Here is a 27,797-nt window from a genome sequence, read left to right as displayed (position 1 = left end):
ACGTTGCGAGTATAAGCCCGACCCAGGCTGTTTGAAAGACAAGAAGAAACGCGCGAGCAACACGAGGCGACGACGCGTAAGGCGGTGACAAGAACGACGCGCGAGCGATACGAGGCGACAATGCGCGCGTGAGGCGAGCCGACAATGTGCGACGAAGCGAGGCGAACGACGACGCGCGAGCAAAACGAGGCGACAACGCGTAAGGCGGCAGCAAGAACGACGCGCGAGCGAGACGAGGCGACAATGCGCGCGTGAGGCGAGCCGACGATGTGTGACGAAGCGAGGCGAACGACGACGCGCGAGCGAGAGAAGATACCAATTTTAACGATATTTATAACGTTACAAATTTAAAATTAAATAATTACACGGAGTAAATATAACTATCTTTTCCTCACCACCTATCGAGGTAGATAGTACGGCGCGTTTTAGAGTGGTTTCCCGGTAGGCCTAATCCACTGCAACAACTCAATGCAACAATTGTTCGAAGTGCCTTCCTTGTACCTGTAGGCAAAGTTCGGCTCTCCGAACAATTTGTTGCGTTGCACGTTGTGCCATATCGGGCGTCACTGTATCGAAGGCCGCTATAATTGCAGCACGAACCTCCTCCACAGTACCTTCACGCACGGGTTCTACTTGAGCTTTTATATGGCCCCAAACAAAATAATCCAGCACGTTCAGATCCGGTGAACGTGCTGGCCAGGTAATGGGACCACCGCGACCCATCCAACGCCCCGCGAAACGATTATTCAATACCTGTTGTGCGTTGCGCAAAAAATGCGGCGGAGCACCGTCCTGCTGGTAAATTAATCTTAGCCGAACGTTAAGCGGCAGGTTCTCCAAAAGCGGCGGAAGGTCGTTTTCTAAAAAATATGCATACCGCTCTCCATTTAAACGAGGAGGTAAAAAATACGGCCCAATCTAAAAGTAACAAATAACAATATTATAAGATTTAATTGCATATAAATAAATTAAATTTTTTTTAAAACTATTTACAATTTGATTTCCAATTACACCCGCCCACACATGTAGCTGCCACCGATACTGGAAAGCAGTGCGCCTAATTGCATGCGGATTTTCTTCACTCCAAAGGACGAAATTTTTGGAATTAAAAATTCCATTTGGAGTAAATAACGCTTCGTCCGTCCATAATATGAAATTCGGAAATGACTCATTTCGTCTGCATTGAGCCAAAAATCCTACACGTATTTTTAATTATTATTTTACATTATTTGCGTACTTCGAAAATATACGGTATTTTTATTATTATTTAAATATCGGTCGGGCAATTTGTTAGAGCAACGCCGAAGATGTTTTCAATTTTTACTTGTTTTTCTCGATTGCCATGTGCCTCGATAACGTTAATACTTATTGTGTATCTACCGTGCCAACATGAGTTACACAGCGAGTGAATACACGGATATGATAATTTGCTATGGTGCGGCGGGTGAAAGTGCATTAGCCGCAGCGGAACTTTACGCGGAAAAATATCCGGATCGCGAACATCCATCGTATCGCACAATTATTAGGTGCGTGCAACGAACAAGAGACACGGGATCCGTGGTTCCTCGACAACGTAGCGTTGAACGTGCCGTACTTCGAAACGTTGAAGACGAAGAAGAAATACTTCGCAGATTTGAAGACGATCCCAGAAGCAGTATTCGTCGTGTAGCGCGAGCGCTCGGTTTACCAAACGCTTTGGTACACCGCGTTGTCCGAGAAGAAGGGTTGCACCCGTATCATTACCAACGGGTGCAACAGCTTCTTCCTCGGGATGAAGAACAGCGCGCTATATTCTGCCAAGGTATTATTTTTTCCGTTACGTATATTTTCGAAGTACGCAAATAATGTAAAATAATAATTAAAAATACGTGTAGGATTTTTGGCTCAATGCAGACGAAATGAGTCATTTCCGAATTTCATATTATGGACGGACGAAGCGTTATTTACTCCAAATGGAATTTTTAATTCCAAAAATTTCGTCCTTTGGAGTGAAGAAAATCCGCATGCAATTAGGCGCACTGCTTTCCAGTATCGGTGGCAGCTACATGTGTGGGCGGGTGTAATTGGAAATCAAATTGTAAATAGTTTTTAAAAAAATTTAATTTATTTATATGCAATTAAATCTTATAATATTGTTATTTGTTACTTTTAGATTGGGCCGTATTTTTTACCTCCTCGTTTAAATGGAGAGCGGTATGCATATTTTTTAGAAAACGACCTTCCGCCGCTTTTGGAGAACCTGCCGCTTAACGTTCGGCTAAGATTAATTTACCAGCAGGACGGTGCTCCGCCGCATTTTTTGCGCAACGCACAACAGGTATTGAATAATCGTTTCGCGGGGCGTTGGATGGGTCGCGGTGGTCCCATTACCTGGCCAGCACGTTCACCGGATCTGAACGTGCTGGATTATTTTGTTTGGGGCCATATAAAAGCTCAAGTAGAACCCGTGCGTGAAGGTACTGTGGAGGAGGTTCGTGCTGCAATTATAGCGGCCTTCGATACAGTGACGCCCGATATGGCACAACGTGCAACGCAACAAATTGTTCGGAGAGCCGAACTTTGCCTACAGGTACAAGGAAGGCACTTCGAACAATTGTTGCATTGAGTTGTTGCAGTGGATTAGGCCTACCGGGAAACCACTCTAAAAAAAACGCGCCGTACTATCTACCTCGATAGGTGGTGAGGAAAAGATAGTTATATTTACTCCGTGTAATTATTTAATTTTAAATTTGTAACGTTATAAATATCGTTAAAATTGGTATCTTCTCTCGCTCGCGCGTCGTCGTTCGCCTCGCTTCGTCACACATCGTCGGCTCGCCTCACGCGCGCATTGTCGCCTCGTCTCGCTCGCGCGTCGTTCTTGCTGCCGCCTTACGCGTTGTCGCCTCGTTTTGCTCGCGCGTCGTCGTTCGCCTCGCTTCGTCGCACATTGTCGGCTCGCCTCACGCGCGCATTGTCGCCTCGTATCGCTCGCGCGTCGTTCTTGTCACCGCCTTACGCGTCGTCGCCTCGTGTTGCTCGCGCGTTTCTTCTTGTCTTTCAAACAGCCTGGGTCGGGCTTATACTCGCAACGTTAACTCCTCCTTAAAGGTACGCTCCCACTCGCGGAATATTTCATAAATTTTTATTTCGCTTACGAATAAAAATTAAGCAAAACCGTATAGGACTTTTCGATTTCTTTTCCCAAGACCTACCTACTCGCGTAATATTCGACACATGGGGTGAGACACCCTGTATATATTTTTTTTTCTTATTGTAGCGCGCATGCGTAGCCCACGTGACGAGCTACCGCCGAACGACGGCATAGAGTAGCGAACGTGGCGATGCGGGACTAGTCAGTCGAAACGAGAGAGTAACGAATAAAGACGTACGTTCATAACCTAGTTTTCACTGTTTTACCGCCAATACAAGTAACACGTTCTAAACATTACAATTCAGAAGTAAGATCCACCACGAGCCATATAGACGTATATAAATATATTGGTCGAGGCGATGGATCCAAGTATATTGAATGTACAACAATTGAAAAGTATACTAAAGGACCGACAATTGTCTTTGTCTGGACGGAAGGCAGTAGTTGATAGCGAGGATGCAAAAGGCCGATCCATCGGGCGCATGGATAAAGGAAGCTGCACGATACGATTCTCAGGAAGAAGAGGCCCGGAATATCTCACCAGCAGACGCGGCACAGGGTATTCAGCAGGAGGATAACTCCGAGGAGCCGGAGAGGTGGGAGGAGGCGCCTACGAGGTTAGAACGTGTCGGTACGTTACGAAGAGATAATGATCGTTTTGCCCATCAGCAGAGAAAGTTAGACGAGAGAGAGAACGCTCTTATGAGACGTGAGCTTGAGCTGCTGCGAAGGGAAAACGAAGCGCTGAGGACGTCGCCGCGAAGTAGTTTGTCGACAATGTCGCGCACGACATTGAGCATTCGAAATGTATGTGATCTCCTTGCCGAGTTCAATGGTAACGGAGAAGATTTCGAAAGGTGGAAAGCACAGGTGACGCTGTTAAGAAACATGTATGAACTCGACGAAAATGCGTCGAAAATATTGGTCGGTTCAAGGCTACGGGGAAAAGCGGCCGAGTGGTACTCGTCATTGGTCGAGCATCTATCGATGAACGTGGATACGCTGATGGAACGGATGGATGCCATGTTCAACCAATCGCTGAGCCGGCTGAAAAGGAAACGGTTGTTTGAGGGACGGATGTGAAGGAAAGGCGAAACATTTGATGGCTATTGTCATGACAAAGTAATCTTGGGAAACAAGGTTCCCATCGACGATGAAGAGATCATAGAATATATAATAGATGGAATACCGTCAATAATGCTCAGAAATCAGACTAGGATGCACACTTTTAACACAGTGATGGAATTATCGAAGGCCTTCAGGAGAATCGATATAAATCAGGCAAGCCAGTCGACGGACCGTAGGGAAAACATAACACCACGGAGTTTTAAGACAACGACTTCTTACAAAACTGAACAAAAAGACAACTTGAAGCTACAAGTTAAAGCGGTGGTAAAATGCTATCAATGTAATGAGGAAGGACACTATGCCAGGAATTGCCCAAGTAAGGAGGCGACAAAGGAAAAGAAACCGAAGAAGCCGGAAACTGAGTCCAAGACAACGCTTAAAGAAGAAAAGAGACGACGACAGGTCGGCTTGGTGGATCAGGCAGACAAGCCCGCCAGCAGCGAGTCGGAGGAGGAAGATTCGTCAGGGAAAGAAGAGGAAGTCCATTTGGTGGATGCTCAGGAAGAATTTAGAGACGAATTCCAGACGACTGTCAAGCTGCAAGCTGAAAGAGGCGAACCGTGGTCTTGCATGGCCAGGATTGACACTGGGTGTCCAGTGACATTGATCAGAGAAGATGAAATAGGCGATCTTGAAATGCGAGTTCCTAAGAATATATGGAAACGTTATCGTGGAATAAATAATTCAAAACTTGAGGTAAAAGGAATTATTGAGATTGAAATTACTATGCATAATGATTGTAAAACAGTAAGTTTAGGTGTAGTGTCCAAGGCCACGATGTCGATTCCATTATTGATAGGAAGAGATGCGTTAAAATTGTTTAGATATAGATTAACTAAGAATGTAGAATTTGATAAGATAGTAAGCGAGATTTTACATATTACCGACGAAGCAAATGATAAAAAGATTAATGTAAATACTGAAATGCCACGGGAGACTCGAGAATTATTAAAAGACATTTTTAGTAACTGCTATATGAATCACAAATGCTCAGACTCGCCTAAAGTACAGATACAAGCTACATTAACGTTAAAAGAGCCTAAATTAATACAATTTCGTCCGCGAAGGTTAAGTTTAGTGAAAAAAGAGAAAGTTAGAGTTATTTTGAATATCTTACTGGAAAGAGGTATTATACGTAGAAGTACATCTGAATATGCATCACCAATTGTATTAACACGAAAAAAAACAGGCGACATTCGGATGTGTATTGACTATCGAGCGTTGAATAAAGTTTTAGCACGGGATAATTACCCATTACCCATAATTGACGATCAATTAGACATGTTACGAGATAAAAGATTTTATAGTTTACTAGATTTAGAAGATGGATTCTATCACATCCCAATGGCGCCTGACGCAGTGAAGTATACAGCAATTGTGACTCAATTAGGTCAGTTTGAATTTTTAAAATTACCATTTGGTTTGAAAATTGGACCTCAGCTGTTCCAAAGATTCTTAAATGAAATCATGATTAAATTAATAAGAACAGGTAATGTCATAATTTATATGGATGATATATTAGTGGCTACAAAAACAATTAAAAAGCACTTGGACGTTTTAAGAGAAGTTTTTATGACGTTAGCAGAGAATAAACTTGAGATAAAAATAGAGAAGTGTGCATTTCTGTATGAGGAGGTTGAATATTTAGGTTATAAAGTATCTCAAAAAGGAATGCAGCCAACAGACAGAGGCATTGAGGCAGTACAGAATTTTTCCGAACCAAAAACAGTTAAGGAGGTGCAGTCGTTTGTAGGACTCGTTTCATATTTCAGAAAATTCATAAAAAACTTTTCCATTATTGCTAGACCATTGTATTGTTTACAAAGAAAGGGAACTACTTTTGTATTTGGAGATAACGAGAAAGAAGCATTTATAACACTTAAAAGAAAATTAACAGAAGCACCTGTATTAGCCGTTTTCAACCCAAAAGTCCATACTGAGCTGCACTGCGATGCAAGCACGCATGGATTTGGAGCTGTGTTAATGCAAAAGCAATCCAATGAGAAGATGCATCCGATATTCTATTTTAGTCGACGTACCACGGAAGCTGAAGCCAAGTACCATAGTTTCGAACTCGAAACTTTGGCAATAGTATACGCGTTACGAAGATTCCAAATTTATTTACAAGATATACCATTCCATATTGTATCGGATTGCAATGCAGTAACGCAGACAATAGAAAAACGAGACATAAATATGCGGATAGCGAGATGGAGTTTAGAACTCCAGCATTTTGATTTTAAAATTATACATAGACCGGGTTCAAAGATGACTCATGTAGATGCACTGAGTAGGAATTTTGGCATATTAATAGTGGAAGATAATCCGTTTGAATGGAATCTTATTGTTTTGCAAAGAAAAGACCCGTTAATTCAAGAAATCGCAGCGAAATTAGAGAAAACAAATAGCTCTAGTTATGAATTACGTAACGGTATAATATATAAGAAACATAATAAGCAACTGTTATTTTTAGCATCTCAGCAGATGGAAACAAATGTATTGTTCAGATACCGCAATGAAATGGGTCATCTCGGGCCGGGTAAAATGATGAGTTCAATTAGACGAGTCTATTGGTTTCCGCATATTCGTGAGAAATGTGAAAAACACGTGCAGAACTGTTTAAAATGTATAACATTTTCACCGAACAGTGGTAAAACAGAGGGACAATTATACCCAGTTCCCAAAGAAAATACTCCATTTAAAACCATTCATATTGACCATTTTGGGCCAGTGGATAAACAGATTGCGTTTAAAAAATATATTTTGTTAGTGATAGATGGATTTTTTAAGTTTATTAGACTATATGCCACGAAAACTACGAATGCAAAAGAAACAATTATCCACTTACAACAATTTTTCTACAGTTATAATAAACCGAATATAATAATATCAGATCAAAGATCTGCGTTTACATCGCAAGAATTTGGAGACTTTCTAAGGGAACAAGGTATTAACCATGTAAAAGTTGCAGTAGGATCACCTCAATCAAACGGCCAAGCGGAGCGAATAAATAGAGTAATAGCACCATGTTTAGCTAAATTAAGAGACAATAACGAAGGCCGTCAATGGTATAAAATTCTACCAGATATTGAGTATTCAATTAACAACACAATTAATCAATCAACAGGAAAGACCTCAAGTCAATTAGTTTTCGGAATAGACCAGCGAGGTTTCCACACCGATTATGTTAGAGAAACATTGAAAGCTTTGCGCGAATCACAAACCAGAGACTTGTATGACATACGGAAACAGGCTGCCGAGCGAATTGATCAGAATCAGCAGCGTCAAAAAAGCTATTATGATAAACGACATAAGACATCTAAACAATACAAACAAGGTGACTTGGTCATGATTCGCAATTTCGACAGTTGTTATCGCGACAATTTTTGTAATTAATTTAAAATTTCGAGACAACGAAAAGAAGGCTGTAGAAACCGGTATATAACACCGACGCGAAAATAATAAAACGAAAACAATAAATAAGTTAAGGCAGCGTGAGGCCAACGACCGACCGATATATAGATCATAGAAAAACGGCCGAGAAGATGTATACCACACCGAGGGGTTATCGACCGCCCCAAGGTAATTCGACGCGAACCGACGACAAGGCCCTTTGTTTTCGGGGCCAATAAATAGACGAGCATAAACACGCGCAAGTCAGTCGTCACAAAAAACTATAACGAAATAAAAAATTGTTAACCTCGTCTGGCTCGGACTGTCTGCCCGACACTGGACTCGTACCAATCTCTCGTTTTTTTGAGAGGAGTAAATATAATTATATCGCAAAAATATAATTACGAGAGTCCGATTCTTTACCATTCCGCACGAGATCTCCAAGGAAGGGAAGGAAGACTCGTTCAACCGAACGAGTGAGAACGGCCTCGACAAGTTTCATGGTCCTTCGAGCCGGATTCCAGCCCGGCAAGGCGACCAGTGGACGAACGGGGAGAACGGTTGGAGCCTGATCGAGAACGGTGATCCAGGAGTCCGTTGGAGGGTCAACCGGAGACGACCGCGCGGACTGTGGACGACAGACTTGACGAGAGCTGCCGAGGAGCGGAATCGGAGAGCCGTAAAGCGGTGAGCTGCACAGAGTCTGCACCAGTCTTATTGTTTCGATATTTCGGCTTTGTAAGCGTGAGGCATCGCGAAAGTTAAAATTTCTTAATTGACGAGCGCGGATAATATTGCGACATGGCGACGACTAGCGGGTCGTCGAGCGAGGCGGCATCGGCGGCGGCGGTCGCGAACGCGTTAGTGCAGCTAAGGCGACGTCGAGCCACGATTAAAGCAGCGTGCACACGCATAGAAAATTATGCAAACAGCGTGTCAGTGGTAAACGACGCGGTCCTAGTTCAATTGCGGGAACGACGGAAAAAGTTGGATTGCTATTGGGATGAATATAACGCGATTCAAATCCGAATTGAGGACATAGACGAAACCGAAGGTAGAGACCGCGAAACCTTTGAGGAGGCGTATTATAAATTATGTACGACAATTGCGGCCCTCGACGCGACGCCGATACGCGCGTCACCGACGCTGAGTGCGGGCGGATCGAATGGTCAGGAGGCCGCGGGCACGGCCGGTCATGTCAGGCTGCCTAAACTAAACCTACCGGTATTCGCCGGGGGGTATGAGGAATGGCTTCCGTTCCGCGATATGTTTCTTACCGTCGTACATAATAACGTTTCGCTCGCTAAAGTACAAAAACTACAGTACTTGAAGGGAGCGTTATCGGGCGAAGCGCTGGGCATTATAGATGCTCTCGAAATTTCCGACGCAAATTACGACGCGGCGTGGGCCTTAATCGGGGAGCGTTATAATAACGAGCGAGCGATTGCGTACGCGCATTTGAAGGCGATAATGTTTTTTCCGCCAATAGTCAGGGAAGACGCAGGCGAGATTCGGCGATTGTGCGACAGCGTGTCGCGACATTTGTTAGCTTTAAAGGCGCTGAAACGAGACGCGGACAGGTGGGACGACATCCTGGTATATTGGTTGAGTACCAAGCTCGATCCGACCACCTTGAGAGAGTGGCACGCGTCGCTCGCGGGACCGGAATTACCCACATTTAAAACTTTCAAAGATTTTCTGACGCACCGCAGTCGCGTGCTGGAGGCGATTCCGGGAAAAGCACCCGCGGTGCAGAAGCGCGATGATTCGCGCGTGATCACGCGGTCCGGCAGCAAACGACAGGCGTTACACGCGGCAGCGGGAGCGATCAGCTGTGCGTATTGCCAGGGCGAGCACGCGGTGTATGCGTGCCGCGAGTTCGCCGGGCTGTCGATCGAGCGGCGTATCTCCGAGATAAGAAAAAGGGGCCTATGCTTGAACTGCCTTCGTTCCACGGCGCACCGGGCTGCCCAGTGCCCATCGGGCAGTTGCAGGTTGTGCAAGAGCAAGCACAACTCCTTGCTTCATATAAGCCGTGGGGCAAGCGAGGGATCGAGGGGTCGCGAGGGGGAGCCGACATCCGCGGAGAGAGCTTCGGGTGCGGCGGTCGGGGAGACCGCGGCTCTGGTCGCTCGCGAGGTTACGCGGGGGGAGGACTCGGGCGTGCTTTTGTCAACGGCGATTCTTTACGCGGGGAATGAAGGAAATTCGCGCCGAGCGATTCGCGTATTGTTGGATTCCGGCTCGCAAATAAACATGATAACGACGGAGGCCGCGAAATTGTTAAATTTGCGTTCGCGCTCGGTGGATCTCACAATTTCGGGCGTTGGGAGATTGACGTCACGCTCCACACGGGTGGCACGGGTTTGGATACGCTCGCGTACGAGTTCTTTCGAGACCGAGATCGAGTGCGTGGTGGCCGATCGGATCACGGGCCGGATCCCGGCCGTCTCTCTGCGGCGCGGCATGATCAAAATTCCCGCAGGCATTCAACTGGCGGACCCCCGGTTCTACCGGGCGGACGCGGTTGATATGCTCATCGGCGCCGAGTTGTTCTGGGAGCTGGTGTGCGTTGGGCAGATACGCGCCACGCGCGACCACCCCATGCTTCAGAAGACGCGCCTGGGATGGGTCCTGGCCGGACGATCGGTTGATGCGCGCGGAGCTCCGACGGGAGCCTGCGCCTTGCATGCGGTAATTTCGGACGCGGAGCTGCACGAAAGCGTGAACAGATTTTGGGAGCTCGAAAAGATCGCCGGGGCCTCGCGTGAGACCGCGAGCGAGCGCGCGTGCGAGGAGCACTTTCTCGAGAATGTACGCGTCAACCGGGAGGGTCGATACATCGTAAAACTTCCGGTGAAGCCGAATGCACTCGCACTGTTGGGAGAGTCGCGGGATGTGGCCCTGAAACGATTACACGGCGTGGAGGGGAAATTTCGGCGCGATCCGCGATTTAAGGGCGCATATATCCGCTTCATGAGAGAGTACGCGCAGTTGGGACACATGCGACTGATTGCGCCTCGGGAGCGTGACGAGCCCGGGGCGTTGTACTTGCCGCACCACGGTGTGTTTAAGAGAGGCGATGCAAGCGGAAAACTGAGGGTCGTGTTCGACGCGTCCTGCAAGACGAGCCGGGGGTGCGCGTTGAACGACGCGTTGATGACGGGCCCCACGATCCAACAGGATCTGGTGGCTATTCTAACCAGATTTCGCACGTGGCGTTGCGTTTTCGCGGCCGACATCGTTAAGATGTACAGGCAGATTCTTATAGACGAATCTCAGACGAAGTTGCAGCGCATTTTATGGCGCGAAAATGAGAACGAGGCAGTTCGGACATACGAGCTGCGCACGGTAACGTATGGCATGACGGCGGCACCGTTTCTTGCCACGCGTTGCTTACTAGATTTAGCGAAAAAAAATGAATTGGCGTACCCGATAGGAGCGAAGCGTATTGCACGCGATTTTTATATTGACGACCTGCTCACCGGAGCAGACACGGTGACAGATGCAATAACAGCGCGCGAGCAAATCATTTCAATATTACGACGCGGCAAATTCGAGTTAAGCAAATGGCTCTCGAATCATGCGGAGTTAATACCACACGACGAACAAGGCGAGAGCCAGTTAGCGCTACTGGCCGAGGAAAACGATAAAAAGATTTTAGGGATCCAATGGGATTCGCGCAGGGACGAAATAATAATCGAAGCAAGCCGAAATCCGCAGGGAGAGCGAATCACCAAGCGTGCAATTTTGACCGAGATCGCGAGCATATTTGACCCCCTCGGTATAATGGGACCGCTGATAATAGTTGCCAAGTTAATCATGCAAGAAACTTGGCAAGCCCAGGTAGAGTGGGACGAGACGCTGTCTCCCGATCTGCACCATCGATGGTCGAGTTTTCGCGAGCAATTGCAGATTCTGAAGGGTGCTCGGGTGCCGCGCTGGGTGGGCTCGGAAGCGAGCAAACAGGTGCAAATTCACGGTTTTTGTGACGCGAGCGAGCGCGCATACGGCGCTTGCATATATCTGCGAACAACTGGAGCGTTCGGCCAACACCACGCAGCGCTGCTGACGGCTAAATCACGCGTTGCACCCGTTCGGGCGGTGTCGTTGCCGCGGTTGGAACTCAGCGCGGCGGTACTGTTAGCAAGGCTGATAGAAAAGCTTCGCGAATCGTGGCAGGTCGAAAAACGAAAATTAATACTTTGGTCGGACTCGACCATCACGTTGCAATGGATAGCGTCGCCGTCCCGAAAATGGAAGGCCTTCGTGGCCAATCGAGTGGGCGAAATACAGCGTCTTACGCGAGCGAGCGACTGGCGGCATGTGCCGTCCACGGACAATCCCGCGGACATGTTATCGCGCGGCGTGAGCGGGAGGGAATTAAAAGACTCGTCCCTGTGGTGGAACGGTCCGTCCTTCTTGCGATCAGAGGAAACCGAGTGGCCGAACAACTTAATAAAAATACCAGACGAATTGCCGGAACAGCGACGTGCGGTCGCCGCGGTGGCTGCCGTTGAGAGCCGAGGCATTATTCGGGACCTTTTGATACGAAAGTCTAGCCTTAACCGAATCGTGCGAATAATCGCTTATTGCCGACGAGTTAAATGTGCGAGCTACGAGAGGCCGACGGGGATCACAATTTCGCCGCGTGAATTCGACGAGGCCTTACGGGTTGTTGTGAGGGAAGTGCAGCGCGAGGCCTTCCCGCACGAATATAAATTGTTACAAGAGAGGCGCGAGTTGAATAGTCGAAGTCACCTCCTCGGGCTGACTCCGTTTTTGGACGAATCGGGAATAATACGCGTGGGCGGACGATTAAAGAACGCAACAATGAATGTCGATGCAAAACATCCCATGCTGCTGCCGAAACATAGCGAGCTCACAACCTTGATTGTACGGGCGGAGCATGTAAATGCGTTACACGCCGGGGCGCAGACCACCTTGGCGATGGTTCGGCAAAGATTTTGGCCGATCGCGGCTCGTGCCGTGGTGCGAAAGATAGTGCGTAACTGCGTAACATGTTTTAAATGTAAACCGAAATTTTCGCAAGCGAAAATGGCAGATCTGCCGGGCAAGCGGGTTAACGTGGCGCGACCGTTCACGCACACGGGCGTAGATTACGCGGGCCCGATACTGTTAAAAGAGCATAAACGGAGAAACGCAAAATTAACGAAGGCGTATCTCGCGATTTTCGTTTGTTTCACCGTGCGTGCGGTGCACATAGAAATAGTGAGCGATCTAACATCCGGCGCGTTTATAGCCGCGTTTAAGCGTTTCATATCGCGGCGCGGCAGGCCCGAATGCATGTATTCGGACAACGGCACGACTTTTGTGGGTGCCGAAAAACAGCTGAGAGAAATGTTAGACTGCGTGCGTAGCGAGGCGACGAGCACCGCGTTGCGCGAATTCCTAAGCGAGAGGGGCATAAGTTGGAAGTTTATGCCACCCTACGCGCCTCACTTCGGCGGATTGTGGGAAGCGGCGGTAAAGTCCACAAAAACGCATTTAAATCGAGTAGTAGGACAAGCACATTTAACATATGAAGAAATGTATACGTCTTTATGCGAAATTGAAGCGATTTTAAATTCGAGACCACTCGCGCCGATTAGTGCGGATCCAAACGATCTAGAATGCCTCACGCCGGGTCATTTTTTGATTGGTGCGGCGCTGTGTAGCCTATCGTTTCCAGATTTTACACATGTACCAGAAAGTCGGCTGCTTAGATGGCAACGAGTGGAGCAGATGCGCCAGCATTTTTGGAAGCGGTGGAGTGCAGAATACCTCCACACTCTGATCCAGCGCACGAAGTGGCGGACGGACAGGGGGACACCCATCGGCGTGGGACAGTTGGTGGTGGTGCAACAGCCGGGACTGGGCCCTCTGCAGTGGTTGCTGGGACGAGTCGAGACGGTGCACCCGGGGCCCGACGGAGTGGTGCGGACGGCGACGATTCGCACAAAAAAGGGTGAAGTCACCCGGCCGTCCACGAAATTGGCCGTATTGCCGTTAGATCCGGACGAAAATGTAAAGACGGTAGCGTAATGAATATTGTAACCTTTGACGAAACTGACTGCAACTTATAATCAAAGGACAAAATGCATTGCAAGCTAAATTATATTCGTTGAAGGACAGCCCTTCAAGGGGGGCGGGATGTTATCGCGACAATTTTTGTAATTAATTTAAAATTTCGAGACAACGAAAAGAAGGCTGTAGAAACCGGTATATAACACCGACGCGAAAATAATAAAACGAAAACAATAAATAAGTTAAGGCAGCGTGAGGCCAACGACCGACCGATATATAGATCATAGAAAAACGGCCGAGAAGATGTATACCACACCGAGGGGTTATCGACCGCCCCAAGGTAATTCGACGCGAACCGACGACAAGGCCCTTTGTTTTCGGGGCCAATAAATAGACGAGCATAAACACGCGCAAGTCAGTCGTCACAAAAAACTATAACGAAATAAAAAATTGTTAACCTCGTCTGGCTCGGACTGTCTGCCCGACACTGGACTCGTACCAATCTCTCGTTTTTTTGAGAGGAGTAAATATAATTATATCGCAAAAATATACAGTCGGTCACAAAATGATTCGGACACTAATAAATTATGACTTTTAATATCTATATCATAAATATATGTACAAGGCACAACAAAAATATATTACATAATGTTATGTTGCGCTACAGAGAAAGTAATAGCACAAACAACTTTTTGTTATTATTTATTGTTTTTACGAAATAAAATAAATACCAAAAAATGACGAAATTTTATGTCACAAAATGATTCGGACACTTACAATAATAATATAAAAACTAAAATAAACAAATATTTAATATTTAGTTGGGTATCCATTTTGTTTAATTACATGCTGTAATCGCTTTGGTACCGTAGAAATCAAATTTTTTAAATAATCTGAACTAATATTTTGCCATTTTTCTTTCAATCGTCTTTTTAGTTCTTCTGTTGATGTTATACTTGTTTTTCGAATATTGCGATCCAATGTGTCCCAAACATTTTCAATGGAATTTAGATCTGGTGACTGCGGAGGTGGTAGTAAAACATTTTTACAGTTGTATAGCAAATACTCATGTACTATCCTGGATTTGTGCTTTGGATCATTATCCTGGTAAAATTTAAAATTATTTGCCATCCCCATAATTAAAGCACTTTTTTAAATTGTTTTTAAAATATCTAAGTATTAATTTTTATCAAGAATTCCTTCTATAAAAACTAATTCTCCTACACCAAAAGCGGAAATACATCCCCAAACCATCACGGAACCTTCTTTATGTTTTACAGTTCTTTGTAAATTTTTTGGATTTAAATGTTCGTTTATTTTTCGCCACATTTTTATTCTTCCGTCACTTCCAAAAACATTAAACTTACTTTCATCTACAAAAATTACATCGTTCCACCATTCACTGTCTTTTGAACGATATGCTTTTGCAAATTCAAGTCTTTTCTTTCTATTTTTTGCACTAATGAAAGGTTTTTTTCGGGCTACTCGTCCATGATATCCTTCCGTTCTCAAAACTCTTCGAACATTTTCTGGATGTACGCTAATATCTCGCTCTTCTTTTAACATTGTGGTAATTTTTGGGGCATTTGTTTGTGGGTCCTTTTTAATTATTCGAACAATATGTCGTCTTTCACGATCGTTGAGCTTTTGTGGGCGGCCACTGGAGGTTTTTAAATCGATTCGATCTTTGTATTTAAAGCGTTTAACAATGTCTCCAACCGTACTCTTTGCTACGTTTAATAATTTAGCTATTTCACGTATAGATTTTCTCTTTTCACAATGAAATACGACTAATTGCCGTATTTCGAAACTTGAACTTTTTTTTTGCGACCCATTTTGCTCAAGTATATACTCAAGACTGGCGTAAAATCAACACATAAACCTCAGCATAGAAACAATGTTTGTAAACAGTATTTGTACTTGACGTACTAAGTAAAATTCGTCGTGGAATACCTGGTGTCCAAATCATTTTGTGACATAAAATTTCGTCATTCTTTGGTATTTATTTTATTTCGTAAAAACAATAAATAATAACAAAAAGTTGTTTGTGCTATTACTTTCTCTGTAGCGCAACATAACATTATGTAATATATTTTTGTTGTGCCTTGTACATATATTTATGATATAGATATCAAAAGTCATAATTTATTAGTGTCCGAATCATTTTGTGACCGACTGTATTTACGAGAGTCCGATTCTTTACCATTCCGCACGAGATCTCCAAGGAAGGGAAGGAAGACTCGTTCAACCGAACGAGTGAGAACGGCCTCGACAACAGTACTCCTGGGGTTAGCCGGAAAATAATCCCTCAATTCAAAGGAACGTATGAAATTTCAAAGGTATTAGAAAATGACCGATATGTTGTATCAGACCCACAGGGCCTACAGAACACCCAACGTCCTTATTCAGGCGTTTGGAGCGCAGCTAATCTTCGTCCTTGGATAAATGTAAAGGACTCAAAATATATCTGAGTATCTAGTCTTATAGCGATTAATTATATAACAGCGTTTAAAATATTATAGTTTATTGTTAATCAATATTATAGTTACCATATTATTATAATTTACTTTAGCATATTATTTTCTAAATGCGCAAATTAATAAGTAATGTTTAATTTTAAGTTACATTTTACTGTATAAAATCAAGTGTAAACATTTGTTTAATTTAGATTGTTACACCGAATAACCGAACTGTAGCGTTAGTAAACAAGAAATTAAGTCCGCAAGTTTGAGGGACCAAACGTATGTCAGAATGCCCGAACTGTAGCGCGCATGCGTAGCCCACGTGACGAGCTACCGCCGAACGACGGCATAAAGTAGCGAACGTGGCGATGCGGGACTAGTCAGTCGAAACGAGAGAGTAACGAATAAAGACGTACGTTCATAACCTAGTTTTCACTGTTTTACCGCCAATACAAGTAACACGTTCTAAACGTTACATTATTGGGAAAGGGAAAATAATATTTTAAAGTATAAGTTACGTCACAAGCGTAAACAAAATTCAGTTCTTCTTCAGTGCTTCAATCGAACAGCACAGAGTCTCGCACATTAACATAACATCACATTTTTGACGATTTTGTAAAATCACTTCTACGTACGTTTTCACGCGTACGTTTTCGTCGTGTCATTTCGTGAAATTTTGAGAAATTTTTTCATTGTCGGATGCAACTTAAACGCAAAGTTAAAAGCGGACGTATATTTATCCGCTTTGTCAGACGACGATGAAAAAAATACGAAATTTTTTGGAATTTCGCGAGCGCGTATGGAAGCACGCTGCTATGTGTAATGGCTGGACTTGGTCATTGCTCGGGGTGTGAAAATCTGTTAAACATTATACACGAAATAGTGGAGGTGCGTGTATGTTTCGAGCACGAGGAAAAAGATGTGAGCGGATACATCGCCGATTTTCTACGCGGATTTAGCACTACTTCGGAAGAAGCAGAAGGCAGACCCGTGGCTCTTGTAAGGCCACAACCACGCAAACGTCCCGTTGACGATGGAGAGCGACCACGTCTGTCTTTTCGTAAGTTTGAACACTATTTTAATTATTTATTTATTAAATTGACGTTAAAATTATTGATTTTTGACAGGGAGAAGACGTATCGATCCTGACGTTGCACAACATGAACAGAACGCTCATGATGTTCTTGGAACTGCAGGTGTTCGCGCCTTTTTTCACATATTGAATTTATTCAGTTTATGTTATTAACTCGTTTCGATTCTTTCCCTAGCAACGATAAATATATTGATTTTCTCGGTTTTTTATTTACATGTTCGGATTCGTTTGTCAGTCTAACAACAGATGTTGACGGAGACACATGATTGTGAATTTAAAGAATTTGTTAATAAAGCAGAGAAATAAATGTTAAAGTTGTCAATGTATTACGGGCTGTTCCCGGGAAGTTAAGTGTTATTACGGGCTGCTCCCAGAAAGTTATCTATCAGTTTTAACAATAAAAACAGGCTGCTCCTGTAAATTGTTTGGGCTGCTCCCATTTGTGAAACAGGCTGCTCCTGTAATTTGCTCGGGCTGCTCCCGAAAAGGAATTGGGCTGATCCCATTTGAAAAAGCAGGCTGCTCCTGCCGATTTATATTCCCACAAAGAAGGAACAGATTTATAATTTATTCTGTTATAAACAAAGAGGTTTTGATTTCGTTTCTAAGATCCAGATTTAATTATTCTCTCCAGATCTGTGAGTAACTCATTTAACATTTTCTTTATTAATTCCGGTTGTAAGCATGCATGCATTTGTTAAGAGTTTGTGTATCAAATGTATTTCTCATTTACGGCTTTTTCCCTCCTCCCATGCTGGGGGAGGGTTTTTTATGCCAATTAAATCCTCCTTTTTCTAATTTTCAAAACTTGAGTTTTTTATTTGTGTTAGTTTATTTTTCTAAACTAATTTTTCTTCTGTAAGAATTTTCAGCCACCTGGTTTAAGTTTTTACAGTTCAATTCGATTAATTTAAATACATTTTTTGGTCCTTCGAGCCGGATACCAGGTGGCGACGTTTGTTTTCTTTTAAAAAATAATAATAATGAGTAATATTTGCGAAGGAGTTTTGGAAAGTTTATTTCAGTTTATTGAATTCTTTTATTGAAATCATTTGAGTTATTACATATTGTTTTAACAGAGTTGTTATGTGCATTTTCTTGGATATTTGTTACACAAATTACATTTTTCCTTTTAGGGATTTCATTGTGTTGATTTTGTTTTGAATAATAATTTGAATTGTTGTGAAATAATGAATTCACATTGATTGAGATTTATATTGAGAACGAAGAAATCTTTCAAAAAAAAAAAAAAACAAAACTTTAAAATTGAATATAAAATAAATTAAAATTAATTTCTAATACAGTTTCAAAGTAAATAATAGGTAAAAAGAAAAATTAAAATTAAAATACAATAAATAATTTGATTTGAGATTTAAATTTAAATAAATTTGCACGTTTTTCTTTTAAAAAAAAAGGGAAGTTAAACTAAAATTAAATAAATTAAAGTTTAAATTATTATTCAAATGATTCTTTTTTGGAAAACATTTCAGAAAATAAATTATTGATTTTAAAATTCTTCGAAATGGCTCCGATATCGATCAAGCGTCTAGTAGGACAGCAGAAGAGGAGAGCGGACGCTTTGCGTCGTATTCTCCCTTCGTTACTTCAAACACCGCGTACTTCTTTGTCAACGATACAAGTTAAAAACGCTTTGGATGATCTTAAGGGTTATTGGACGGATATTTATAATACGGATCTTGAAATTAGCGTCAGTGAACGGGCTGAAGAGGACCCGTATATCGTGGAAAATTTTATTCAAGAAATAGAAATATCTTATCGTAATATTAGAGACGAATTATATAGTTTGTTAGCCGAAATAGAAAATGTCGCGCAACCGTCAACATCTTCGGTAGAATCGGTTGCTACAAATGTGGCAAATGGGGGAAGGGGAGAAACGAGTAAATTGCCAAAATTATCGGTGGTGAAATTTTCCGGGAAAACGGAGGATTGGGATACGTTTAGCTCATATTTTATTTCGACGATTCATGAAAGGGAAAATTTGTCGGATTTAGAAAAATTTCGGTATTTACTTGCGAGTTTGACGGATGATGTTAAGAAGTCGATTGCCCATCTTCCTCTTAAGGGAGATAATTATAATATAGCATGGAAAGAACTCAAAGATACTTTTGACAAACCACGTCATCAGCTTAACATGCTAATGGATAAATTAGCAAATTTGCAACCAATAAAAACATTGTCGGCAGAGGAAATTAATAGTCGAGTCAAAGCGATGAATTTAACGTTTTTGGCAATGAAAAAGATAACAAAATCAGATACGGATCTTTTAGAGGCAATGATGTGTCATCGACTTCTTCAAATTTTAGATTCCGAAACTCATAGGCTTTGGGAGGAACATTTGGCTTTCCGTGATAATTCTCTCGATGAAAATAATTTCGGTTCAAGAAATTCATTAGATAAATCAACGGTTTTTCCTAAAATGGCAGATTTAGTCCGTTGGCTTAATTGTCGAAGGGACGGATTAAATTCTGTGAAAGCAACAAGGAAATTTGAGAAGGAACCGAAGAAAGTATTTCAGAAGGAGAAATTTGTGAAGGCTTATCATGCTGAAAATAAGCCACATCCATACAATTTAGAAAGGAAATGTCCATTATGTTCACAGAAACATTTTGTGAGCTCATGCCCTGATTTCGGGAAGAAAAGTTTGAAGGAACGACGCGATGATGTACGACGTTTAAGACTTTGTTTTAATTGTTTAGGACATCATCGTATGCAATTTTGTAAATCGCCACGACGTTGCAATATTTGCAAGAAACAACACCACACACTTTTGCATCCAGAGATTGTTAAAGAAACTACGGAAGAAGTTTCTTTGTGACTAAATGACAGCATTTTATCCGCAAATATTGATTCAAATAAAGGAGGAGTATTACTTCCAACTGCGCAGATTTTAATTTCTAATAAGGAAATTAGTTTGAAATCAAGGGCATTTTTAGATCAAGGATCTCAGATATCTTTTATTACGGAAGCTTTAGCACAGACGCTTTGTTTAACTCGTTCACGCGTACATGTTTCGTTGTCAGGCATCGGTGCTTTAAAAGCGGGAACGGTTCGTTCAAAATCCACGATAGTATTAAGATCTTTTCAAAATTCGGAATTTTCTTTGGAAATAGAGGTTTTGATTTTGCCAAAATTGACAGGTTTGTTACCGTCAAAGGAAATAAAGGCAAAGGATATTCTGGAAAATTTTAAGAAGCCTCTTGCAGATCCTTATTTTTTCAAGCCGGCAAAGGTGGATATTCTTTTAGGAGCTTCAGAATACAGCGTTTTGATTAAGGAAGGCTTATATCGTTGGCCGGAAACGGATCTTATAGCTCAAGACACGGTTTTTGGATGGATAATTTCTGGAGTCCCTCCATTTAATTCTGCACGGCGGGCGGAGAATTTGATTGAAGATTCGGCAATTTCTATGGTATGCGCTGCAGAAGAGGAACTCCGAAATTCTTTGCAACGGCTTTGGGAATCAGAAGAGTTCAAGGAAAATTCGCATTTATTAAATCCAGAGGAAGAAAAATGTGAGGAATTTTTTAAAACAACACATTATCGAGACACGGACGGCCGATATGTGGTGCGACTCCCTTTCAAGTTAGATCCACCAGACGCCGTAGAAGAAATTCGTCGTATTGCTCAACATTCGTTAATAGCTTTGAGAAGGAGACTTTCTCGGGATGCAAAATTAAATTTAAAATATCAGGAATTTCTAAAAGAATATGAAGAATTGAAACATATGGAGCGGGTTCCTCACGATGAAATCAAGAGTACTAGAGTATGGTATTTACCTCATCATGCGGTAATTACGGAGGTACCTCGATGGAAAATTAGAGTGGTTTTTGATGCTTCAAGACAGACAGCACACCAACAGAGTCTCAATAAAGCATTAATGATTGGTCCTCCTTTACAAAATGATTTGACTCTTGTTTTGTTAAATTGGCGAAGATTTCGTTTTGTTTTCACCGCAGATATTATAAAAATGTTTAGACAGATTAAAATTCATCAAGATGACAGAGATTTTTTGCGTATTTTATGGTCACCAAATGAAAGTGAAGCTCCCATGGAATATCGTCATACGACGGTAACTTATGGAACCGCTTGTGCTCCATATCTTGCGATTAAAACTCTTCAACAATTGGTTATTGATGAAGGACATCGTTTTCCTCAGGGGGCACAATGTCTTCGATCACAGACGTATGTCGACGATATTTTCGGGGGAGCAGATTGTCTTTACGAGGCACAAAGAGAACGGAAAGAATTAATTTCACTTTTAAAAACGGCCGGTATAGAGTTAGATAAATGGGCGGCAAATCATAATTCACTTTTGCCAGAGAATTTGAAGAGACAAGAAATTTCGAATACAGAAATTCCTAAGGAAACTTTTGAAACAGTGAAAACTTTGGGAATACAATGGGATCCTTTTTTAGATGCTTTTGAATTTTCGGTAAAAATTCAAGGAATTTCAATCAATATATTTACTAAACGAAATATTCTCTCCTGTCTTTCAAAACTTTATGATCCGTTGGGATGGATATCACCAGTGATAATCGCGGGAAAGATTTTTATTCAGGATCTTTGGATTGCAGGAGTGGGATGGGATGAGAAACTTGATTTTAATAAACAGCAATTTTGGAAGGGGTTTCAAAATTCCTTACAGGATTTGAATAATTTAAAAATTAACCGTTGGTTCGAAACTTCTCCAAAATCAAAGATGGAATTGCATGGATTTTGCGATGCTTCAACTCGAGCTTATGCGGCGGCAATTTATATTCGCACAGTTTCCGAAGAGGGGAAAATTAACGTTTCTTTGGTCGCTTCTAAGGCAAAAGTGTCTCCTGTAAAAACAGTGAGTATCCCAAAATTAGAATTGTGTGGGGCAGCTTTATTAGTTCGGTTATTTAACCATGTGAGGAAATTAAATTTTTTGAAAGATCTTGATGTAATTGCCTGGTCGGACAGTCAAGTAACTTTAGCTTGGATAAAGAAGCATCCAAGTCAATGGAAAACATTTATAGCAAATAGAGTTTCTTTTATACAAACTCAATTACCGGAAGCATCCTGGAAATACATTCCTACCAAACAGAATCCAGCTGATATGGCTTCAAGAGGTTTGAGTGCTTCTGATTTGCGAGATTCAAGTTTGTGGTGGCATGGCCCTCCCTGTTTATCACGATTTCAAGATTCTTCGTCAAAACAAGATGAAGGACAAGTTTTAACGGATGCCGATGCTCAAATACTTTCTTCTTTTGCTATTGTCACGGAACAAGGGCAGGAAGAAGATGAAATTATAACACGATTTTCATCGTTACTTAGAGCAACTCGCGTTATTGCTTATTGTTTTAGATTTTTCGATAAATGTTATCGAAATAAAAGGAAAAATTTTCCAAATTTTCTCAGTGTCTCTGAGTTAGTAAGGTCACGGAAAGCTTTAATCAAATGCACTCAGAGATCAGTCTTTTTTCAGGATATTGAGACTTTACGTGTCAAAAATAATGTGTCGAAGAGGTCACAGCTTAAAAAATTAAATCCTTATTTAGATAAAGAAGAGATTTTGAGAGTAAAAGGCAGACTCCGTCATAGTATTTTGCAATTTAATACAAAATTTCCACCCATTTTACCAAAACATTCAAATTTATCTTTGATGTATGTGTATTTTGCACATCAAGAATGCTGGCATGGAGGAGTTACATTAACTTTAAGCACTCTCCGTACTCATGTTTGGATTTTAGGAGCCTCCAGTCTCGTCAAGAAAATTTTGCGGAATTGCACAAAATGTAAAAGATTTCAAACAACATCTTTAACGCAACAGATGGGAGATTTACCTTTTCACAGGGTAAATTTTGAACGTCCTTTCTCAATTTCGGGGGTAGATTATGCGGGACCTTTGCAGATACGACGGAATCCTGGACGTGGACATTCTGCTAATAAAGGATACATAGCCTTATTCATTTGTCTCGCAACCAAAGCGGTTCATTTAGAAGCGGTGGGAGATTTAAGTACAGAAGCTTTTCTTGGAGCATATCGACGTTTTGTAGGTCGACGAGGAGTATGTCGTATTCTATATTCAGACAACGGTACAAATTTCAAGGGAGCGGATGTCGAGCTTAGGAAGATGTTTGAAGAATCTTCCGAGTTTTTTGGAAATACAGCGGAGAAATTAGCTTCTCGAGGAACGGAATGGAAATTTATTCCTCCAAGGACACCACATTTTGGCGGAATATGGGAGGCCGGAATTAAATCTATGAAACGGCATTTAATAAAAGTGATGGGGGATCACAAGTTAACTTTTGAAGAATTAAGCACAGTTTTAGTGCAAATAGAAGCTTGCATGAATTCAAGGCCGTTATGTCCTTTGTCAAATGATCCAGAAGATTTAAATGTGTTAACTCCCGCACATTTCCTCACAGGAGAAGTTTCCACTTTGATTCCAGAAGCTGAGTTAATTGACATTCCAGAAAATCGATTGAATCGATATCAGCTTCTGCAAAAAATAAGGTCGCATTATTGGAAGCGCTGGTCACAAGAATATTTGACCAATTTGCAGGAGCGAACCAAATGGTTTAGGGAATCAGAAAATTTAAGGGAAGGTCAACTAGTGATTCTCAGGGAAGAAGGTTTACCTCCTGCAAAGTGGTCAATGGGAAGAATTTTAAAGATTCATCCTGGGGCAGATGGATTGGTCAGAGTGGTTACTTTAAAGACGTCAACCACTGTTTTAAAAAGATCAATCACAAGAATAATACCAATTCTTCAGGAAGAAGAAAAGGATAAGGAAGAAAGATCTTCTAACGAACAGAGAAGAGATAAATAGGAAAATGCTAAAAGGTTTTTAGAAGGAAGCCACTTTCGTCTATGACGAGGCGGGCGGTATGTTCGCGCCTTTTTTCACATATTGAATTTATTCAGTTTATGTTATTAACTCGTTTCGATTCTTTCCCTAGCAACGATAAATATATTGATTTTCTCGGTTTTTTATTTACATGTTCGGATTCGTTTGTCAGTCTAACAACAGATGTTGACGGAGACACATGATTGTGAATTTAAAGAATTTGTTAATAAAGCAGAGAAATAAATGTTAAAGTTGTCAATGTATTACGGGCTGTTCCCGGGAAGTTAAGTGTTATTACGGGCTGCTCCCAGAAAGTTATCTATCAGTTTTAACAATAAAAACAGGCTGCTCCTGTAAATTGTTTGGGCTGCTCCCATTTGTGAAACAGGCTGCTCCTGTAATTTGCTCGGGCTGCTCCCGAAAAGGAATTGGGCTGATCCCATTTGAAAAAGCAGGCTGCTCCTGCCGATTTATATTCCCACAAAGAAGGAACAGATTTATAATTTATTCTGTTATAAACAAAGAGGTTTTGATTTCGTTTCTAAGATCCAGATTTAATTATTCTCTCCAGATCTGTGAGTAACTCATTTAACATTTTCTTTATTAATTCCGGTTGTAAGCATGCATGCATTTGTTAAGAGTTTGTGTATCAAATGTATTTCTCATTTACGGCTTTTTCCCTCCTCCCATGCTGGGGGAGGGTTTTTTATGCCAATTAAATCCTCCTTTTTCTAATTTTCAAAACTTGAGTTTTTTATTTGTGTTAGTTTATTTTTCTAAACTAATTTTTCTTCTGTAAGAATTTTCAGCCACCTGGTTTAAGTTTTTACAGTTCAATTCGATTAATTTAAATACAGCAGGTTAATATTAATTTAAATCGTTTTTAACAATAAACGTGTGATATCTAAAGCAGCGTGATAAATTAAAAATACGCTTTAATCAACAAAAGTCCCCGTGGGAAATTCCGACAACGACGACGATGACTCCGTGGTATTCGCCAGTGAGAGGATTCCGAGCTCGGTCGAATCGGTTATTTTCACTCAGAGTTAGTTTATTGATTTAAAAATCGTATTAAAATTTTGAATATCTACTAATAGAATATTTTCTTTTTCAGGTGTGGAAAGTGAGACAACAATGGAATTAGATTCCAATGAAGAAAACGAAGAGGAGGAAGAAGAGGAGACGATGGAAGAGGAGAAGGAGAAGGAGGAGGAAGAGGAGGAAGAGGAGGAGGATAACAGCGCGGGAAAACCACGGGCCGTGACAATGCGCGAAATGTCATCGGATGATGATGATGATTTGGTCAGTGAAGAAGAAGATGAGGAAGAAAACACGCTAGAGAATGTGGAAGAAGGCGAGGAAGAGAATGAGGAGGAGGATGAAGGAGAAGAAGAAGAGGAAGAACCGATGGAAAGCGTGATAGTGCTAGCGGAGAGCGATGAAGCTGTACACTCTTATCCTCAAGGTAATTATAGTTTTTTACCTACATTTTTATTACCGTGCTTGTTCCGTTATAATACCGCGCCGTTATTTTTTTTTGTCAGATACTATTTCTTACTTGCCTGAATATTAAGAAGAAAGCGAGTCGGGGATCATTTTACCGCGCGTGTGTATAAAGCAACTGGAGGTGAGTTGCTTTAATATAGTGTGATATAGTCGACGCGCCGCGAAAAATATTAATTTTAATCTGTTGCACCGTCAAGGTGCTGTGGGGTCCGTTCTCCGGATAGTGTAGCGGGAAGTTGCCGAATAAATATCTCTCGTTCAAGTTATAGTAGTCTTTTATTTTCCCTTTGATAAATTACAGCTTTCGAAGCCACGCGTGTGTCTAATACAAATTCTTAATTGCGACTGCTCGTCCGGGCCGCGGCTGCCCTTATATATCTTCTGCTGTTGCTATGTCAAAATTCATAGCAATCAGCAGAATCGCGGGTGGCAACCGCGACTGTCCTCGGACGTCGCGTCCCGACCGGAAATGCCGGGTTACCTTGATCGGCGGTATTCTGCCGATCAAGCTAAACGGTCGCGCGCGTGCGACATTCCGGCGTTATTCCCGAGCCTCTGTTGCTAAGGGTTCGGGATATAACATCCCTCCCCCCTAGGGAAAAGAAAAAGGGTTGAGTGTTTTAATTTGTTCAAGCCTTTTTCTTTTACAGGTTCCCTTTCCCTCGGGGAGAAAAAGAAAAACGTTGAGTGTATGATACGTTTTTCTTTTTTTTTTTTTGCTGTTAATTATAGTCTATTTTTATTACAATATTTCTTTCTTATTACAGTAATAGTTATAATACTGACCGTAAGTACGGTTAATGTTGTACTTAATCCTTCGGAATATACTATTATCGTTTTTGTTCTGAACGCAATATTATTATTATCTAGTTCGGAACGCAATTTGTTTAAATCTAGGCTTAGTTGCAATAGTTCATTTTTGTTTCGTACAATTGGTTCTCTCTGTATGTTTTTTAACTGTGACGTAATTTTAGCAATGTTGGTTCTATCTTTAATTGGTATCATAGTAATATTATATGTTGGTATGTACATATTGATGTCGCTTTCTCCTAGCAGGGTTTTCGATTGTATTGTGAGGTCGTTCGTACTTAATTGGCACGCGTCTCTTAGTATTATTTTTCCTGACCTGATTATGTTTATTTTTTTACTTGGCTTATGTTTACATCGCAGTTCAATGGTCTGTGACGCGGTCGAGTATAGCCATGCTTGGGGCTCGTTTAGTGCCGTCCATATACTAACGTTAGATATGATATGGCGGGTTTCGCATTTCTCGGGTTGATGTCCCGGTTCGATGAGTGCTACGACTTCGCAAGGTGCGTTATCCGATACATGGGATGTCGCAAAATTGTTTTCGCATATAAGTTTTTTATTTCCGCGGATACAATTATTAATTTCATCACGGGTTAGGCTTATATATTTGTTGTTTTCTTTATCTAGCGCGATATATTCGTGCGCGGTTTTGATTGTTTTAAAAATGTTAGCGTGGTCATACACGGGAAACGGTATGACCACTTTTAATTCGTATGTCGTATCGGTGACGATTGGAAATTTAATAATGATCATGAGAGCATTGTGATCGCGATAATGCGCGGTAATTGATATATATTTTTCGATTTGATTCCAGTTCTTAGGATTGGTATCGAACGGGAATTGTGACCCTTCGGGTAGTTGAATAGTTGCATGTAGTAGTTGTGTTATGATCTTGTCGATTGGTAATAGTCGTGTGTTAATGATACCTTTTTTAATCCAAGAGATAAAGTCGATGGTGTCTTGTATGTCAGTCAGTAGGTCGGTCACGAGTATTCTTAATGTGTTAAGATGTTGCGTCAACTCCATTTGCCGCGTTACTCTATCTATCTGCTGACTTAGGAGGATAGTTGCGTTCGTCAAGACGCGGTCGTGTTGCTTTAGCTTTATCTCTAACTCCTGTATGTAACTTAGCGTGCCGTTTATTATTTTTAGCTGGTTCTTTGCCACGTGCTGGATCGTTTGCTGGTTTGCGTTTAGTAATTGTAATTGTTCTTGTATAATTTTTTCATCGTTAGCGTCCATTATACCGAACAGAGTTTTCCCTACTGTTCCTACTAAATCTATAAGTCCTCTTTTCGCGTGACGGCTGTCGTAGGTTAAAGTTAATCTATCTAGTGCTGTAATTAATTTATTGTTTTGCATGGTAACCAACATTGCTAAATAGTTACACTTGTCTTTTAATAATTC

At 41.8% G+C, this 27,797-nt stretch overlaps 4 protein-coding genes across 4 annotated transcripts; all 4 read left to right on the top strand.

The window, feature by feature from the left end:
- The first annotated feature begins 1,389 nt into the window (after positions 1–1,389).
- On the top strand, positions 1,390–2,605 carry LOC139111367 (uncharacterized). The gene is made up of 3 exons (XM_070671623.1): positions 1,390–1,801; positions 1,875–2,077; positions 2,153–2,605. The coding sequence occupies exons 1-3, from the start codon at positions 1,390–1,392 to the stop codon at positions 2,603–2,605; spliced, it is 1,068 nt and encodes a 355-aa protein (XP_070527724.1).
- Positions 2,606–8,455: 5,850 nt separating this feature from the next.
- LOC139111366 (uncharacterized) lies at positions 8,456–13,699 on the top strand. Its single transcript, XM_070671621.1, has one exon. It carries the CDS (start codon positions 8,456–8,458, stop codon positions 13,697–13,699), a length of 5,244 nt encoding a protein of 1,747 aa, XP_070527722.1.
- A 2,144-nt stretch (positions 13,700–15,843) lies between these two features.
- LOC139111232 (acidic leucine-rich nuclear phosphoprotein 32 family member E-like) lies at positions 15,844–26,182 on the top strand. Its single transcript, XM_070671365.1, has 2 exons — positions 15,844–17,339; positions 24,935–26,182. Exon 2 carries the CDS (start codon positions 25,209–25,211, stop codon positions 25,638–25,640), a length of 432 nt encoding a protein of 143 aa, XP_070527466.1. The 5' UTR covers positions 15,844–17,339; positions 24,935–25,208; the 3' UTR covers positions 25,641–26,182.
- On the top strand, positions 16,966–24,056 carry LOC139111365 (uncharacterized). Its single transcript, XM_070671620.1, has 4 exons — positions 16,966–17,203; positions 17,271–17,339; positions 18,727–20,068; positions 20,180–24,056. Exons 1-4 carry the CDS (start codon positions 16,966–16,968, stop codon positions 24,054–24,056), a joined length of 5,526 nt encoding a protein of 1,841 aa, XP_070527721.1.
- Positions 26,183–27,797: the final 1,615 nt, after the last annotated feature.

This window comes from Cardiocondyla obscurior, linkage group LG23 (genome assembly GCF_019399895.1).
Source record: "Cardiocondyla obscurior isolate alpha-2009 linkage group LG23, Cobs3.1, whole genome shotgun sequence".
NCBI classification, from domain to species: domain Eukaryota; kingdom Metazoa; phylum Arthropoda; class Insecta; order Hymenoptera; family Formicidae; genus Cardiocondyla; species Cardiocondyla obscurior.
The sequence above is the reverse complement of the archived record's forward strand: the minus strand, read 5'-3'. Positions and strand labels throughout refer to the sequence as shown.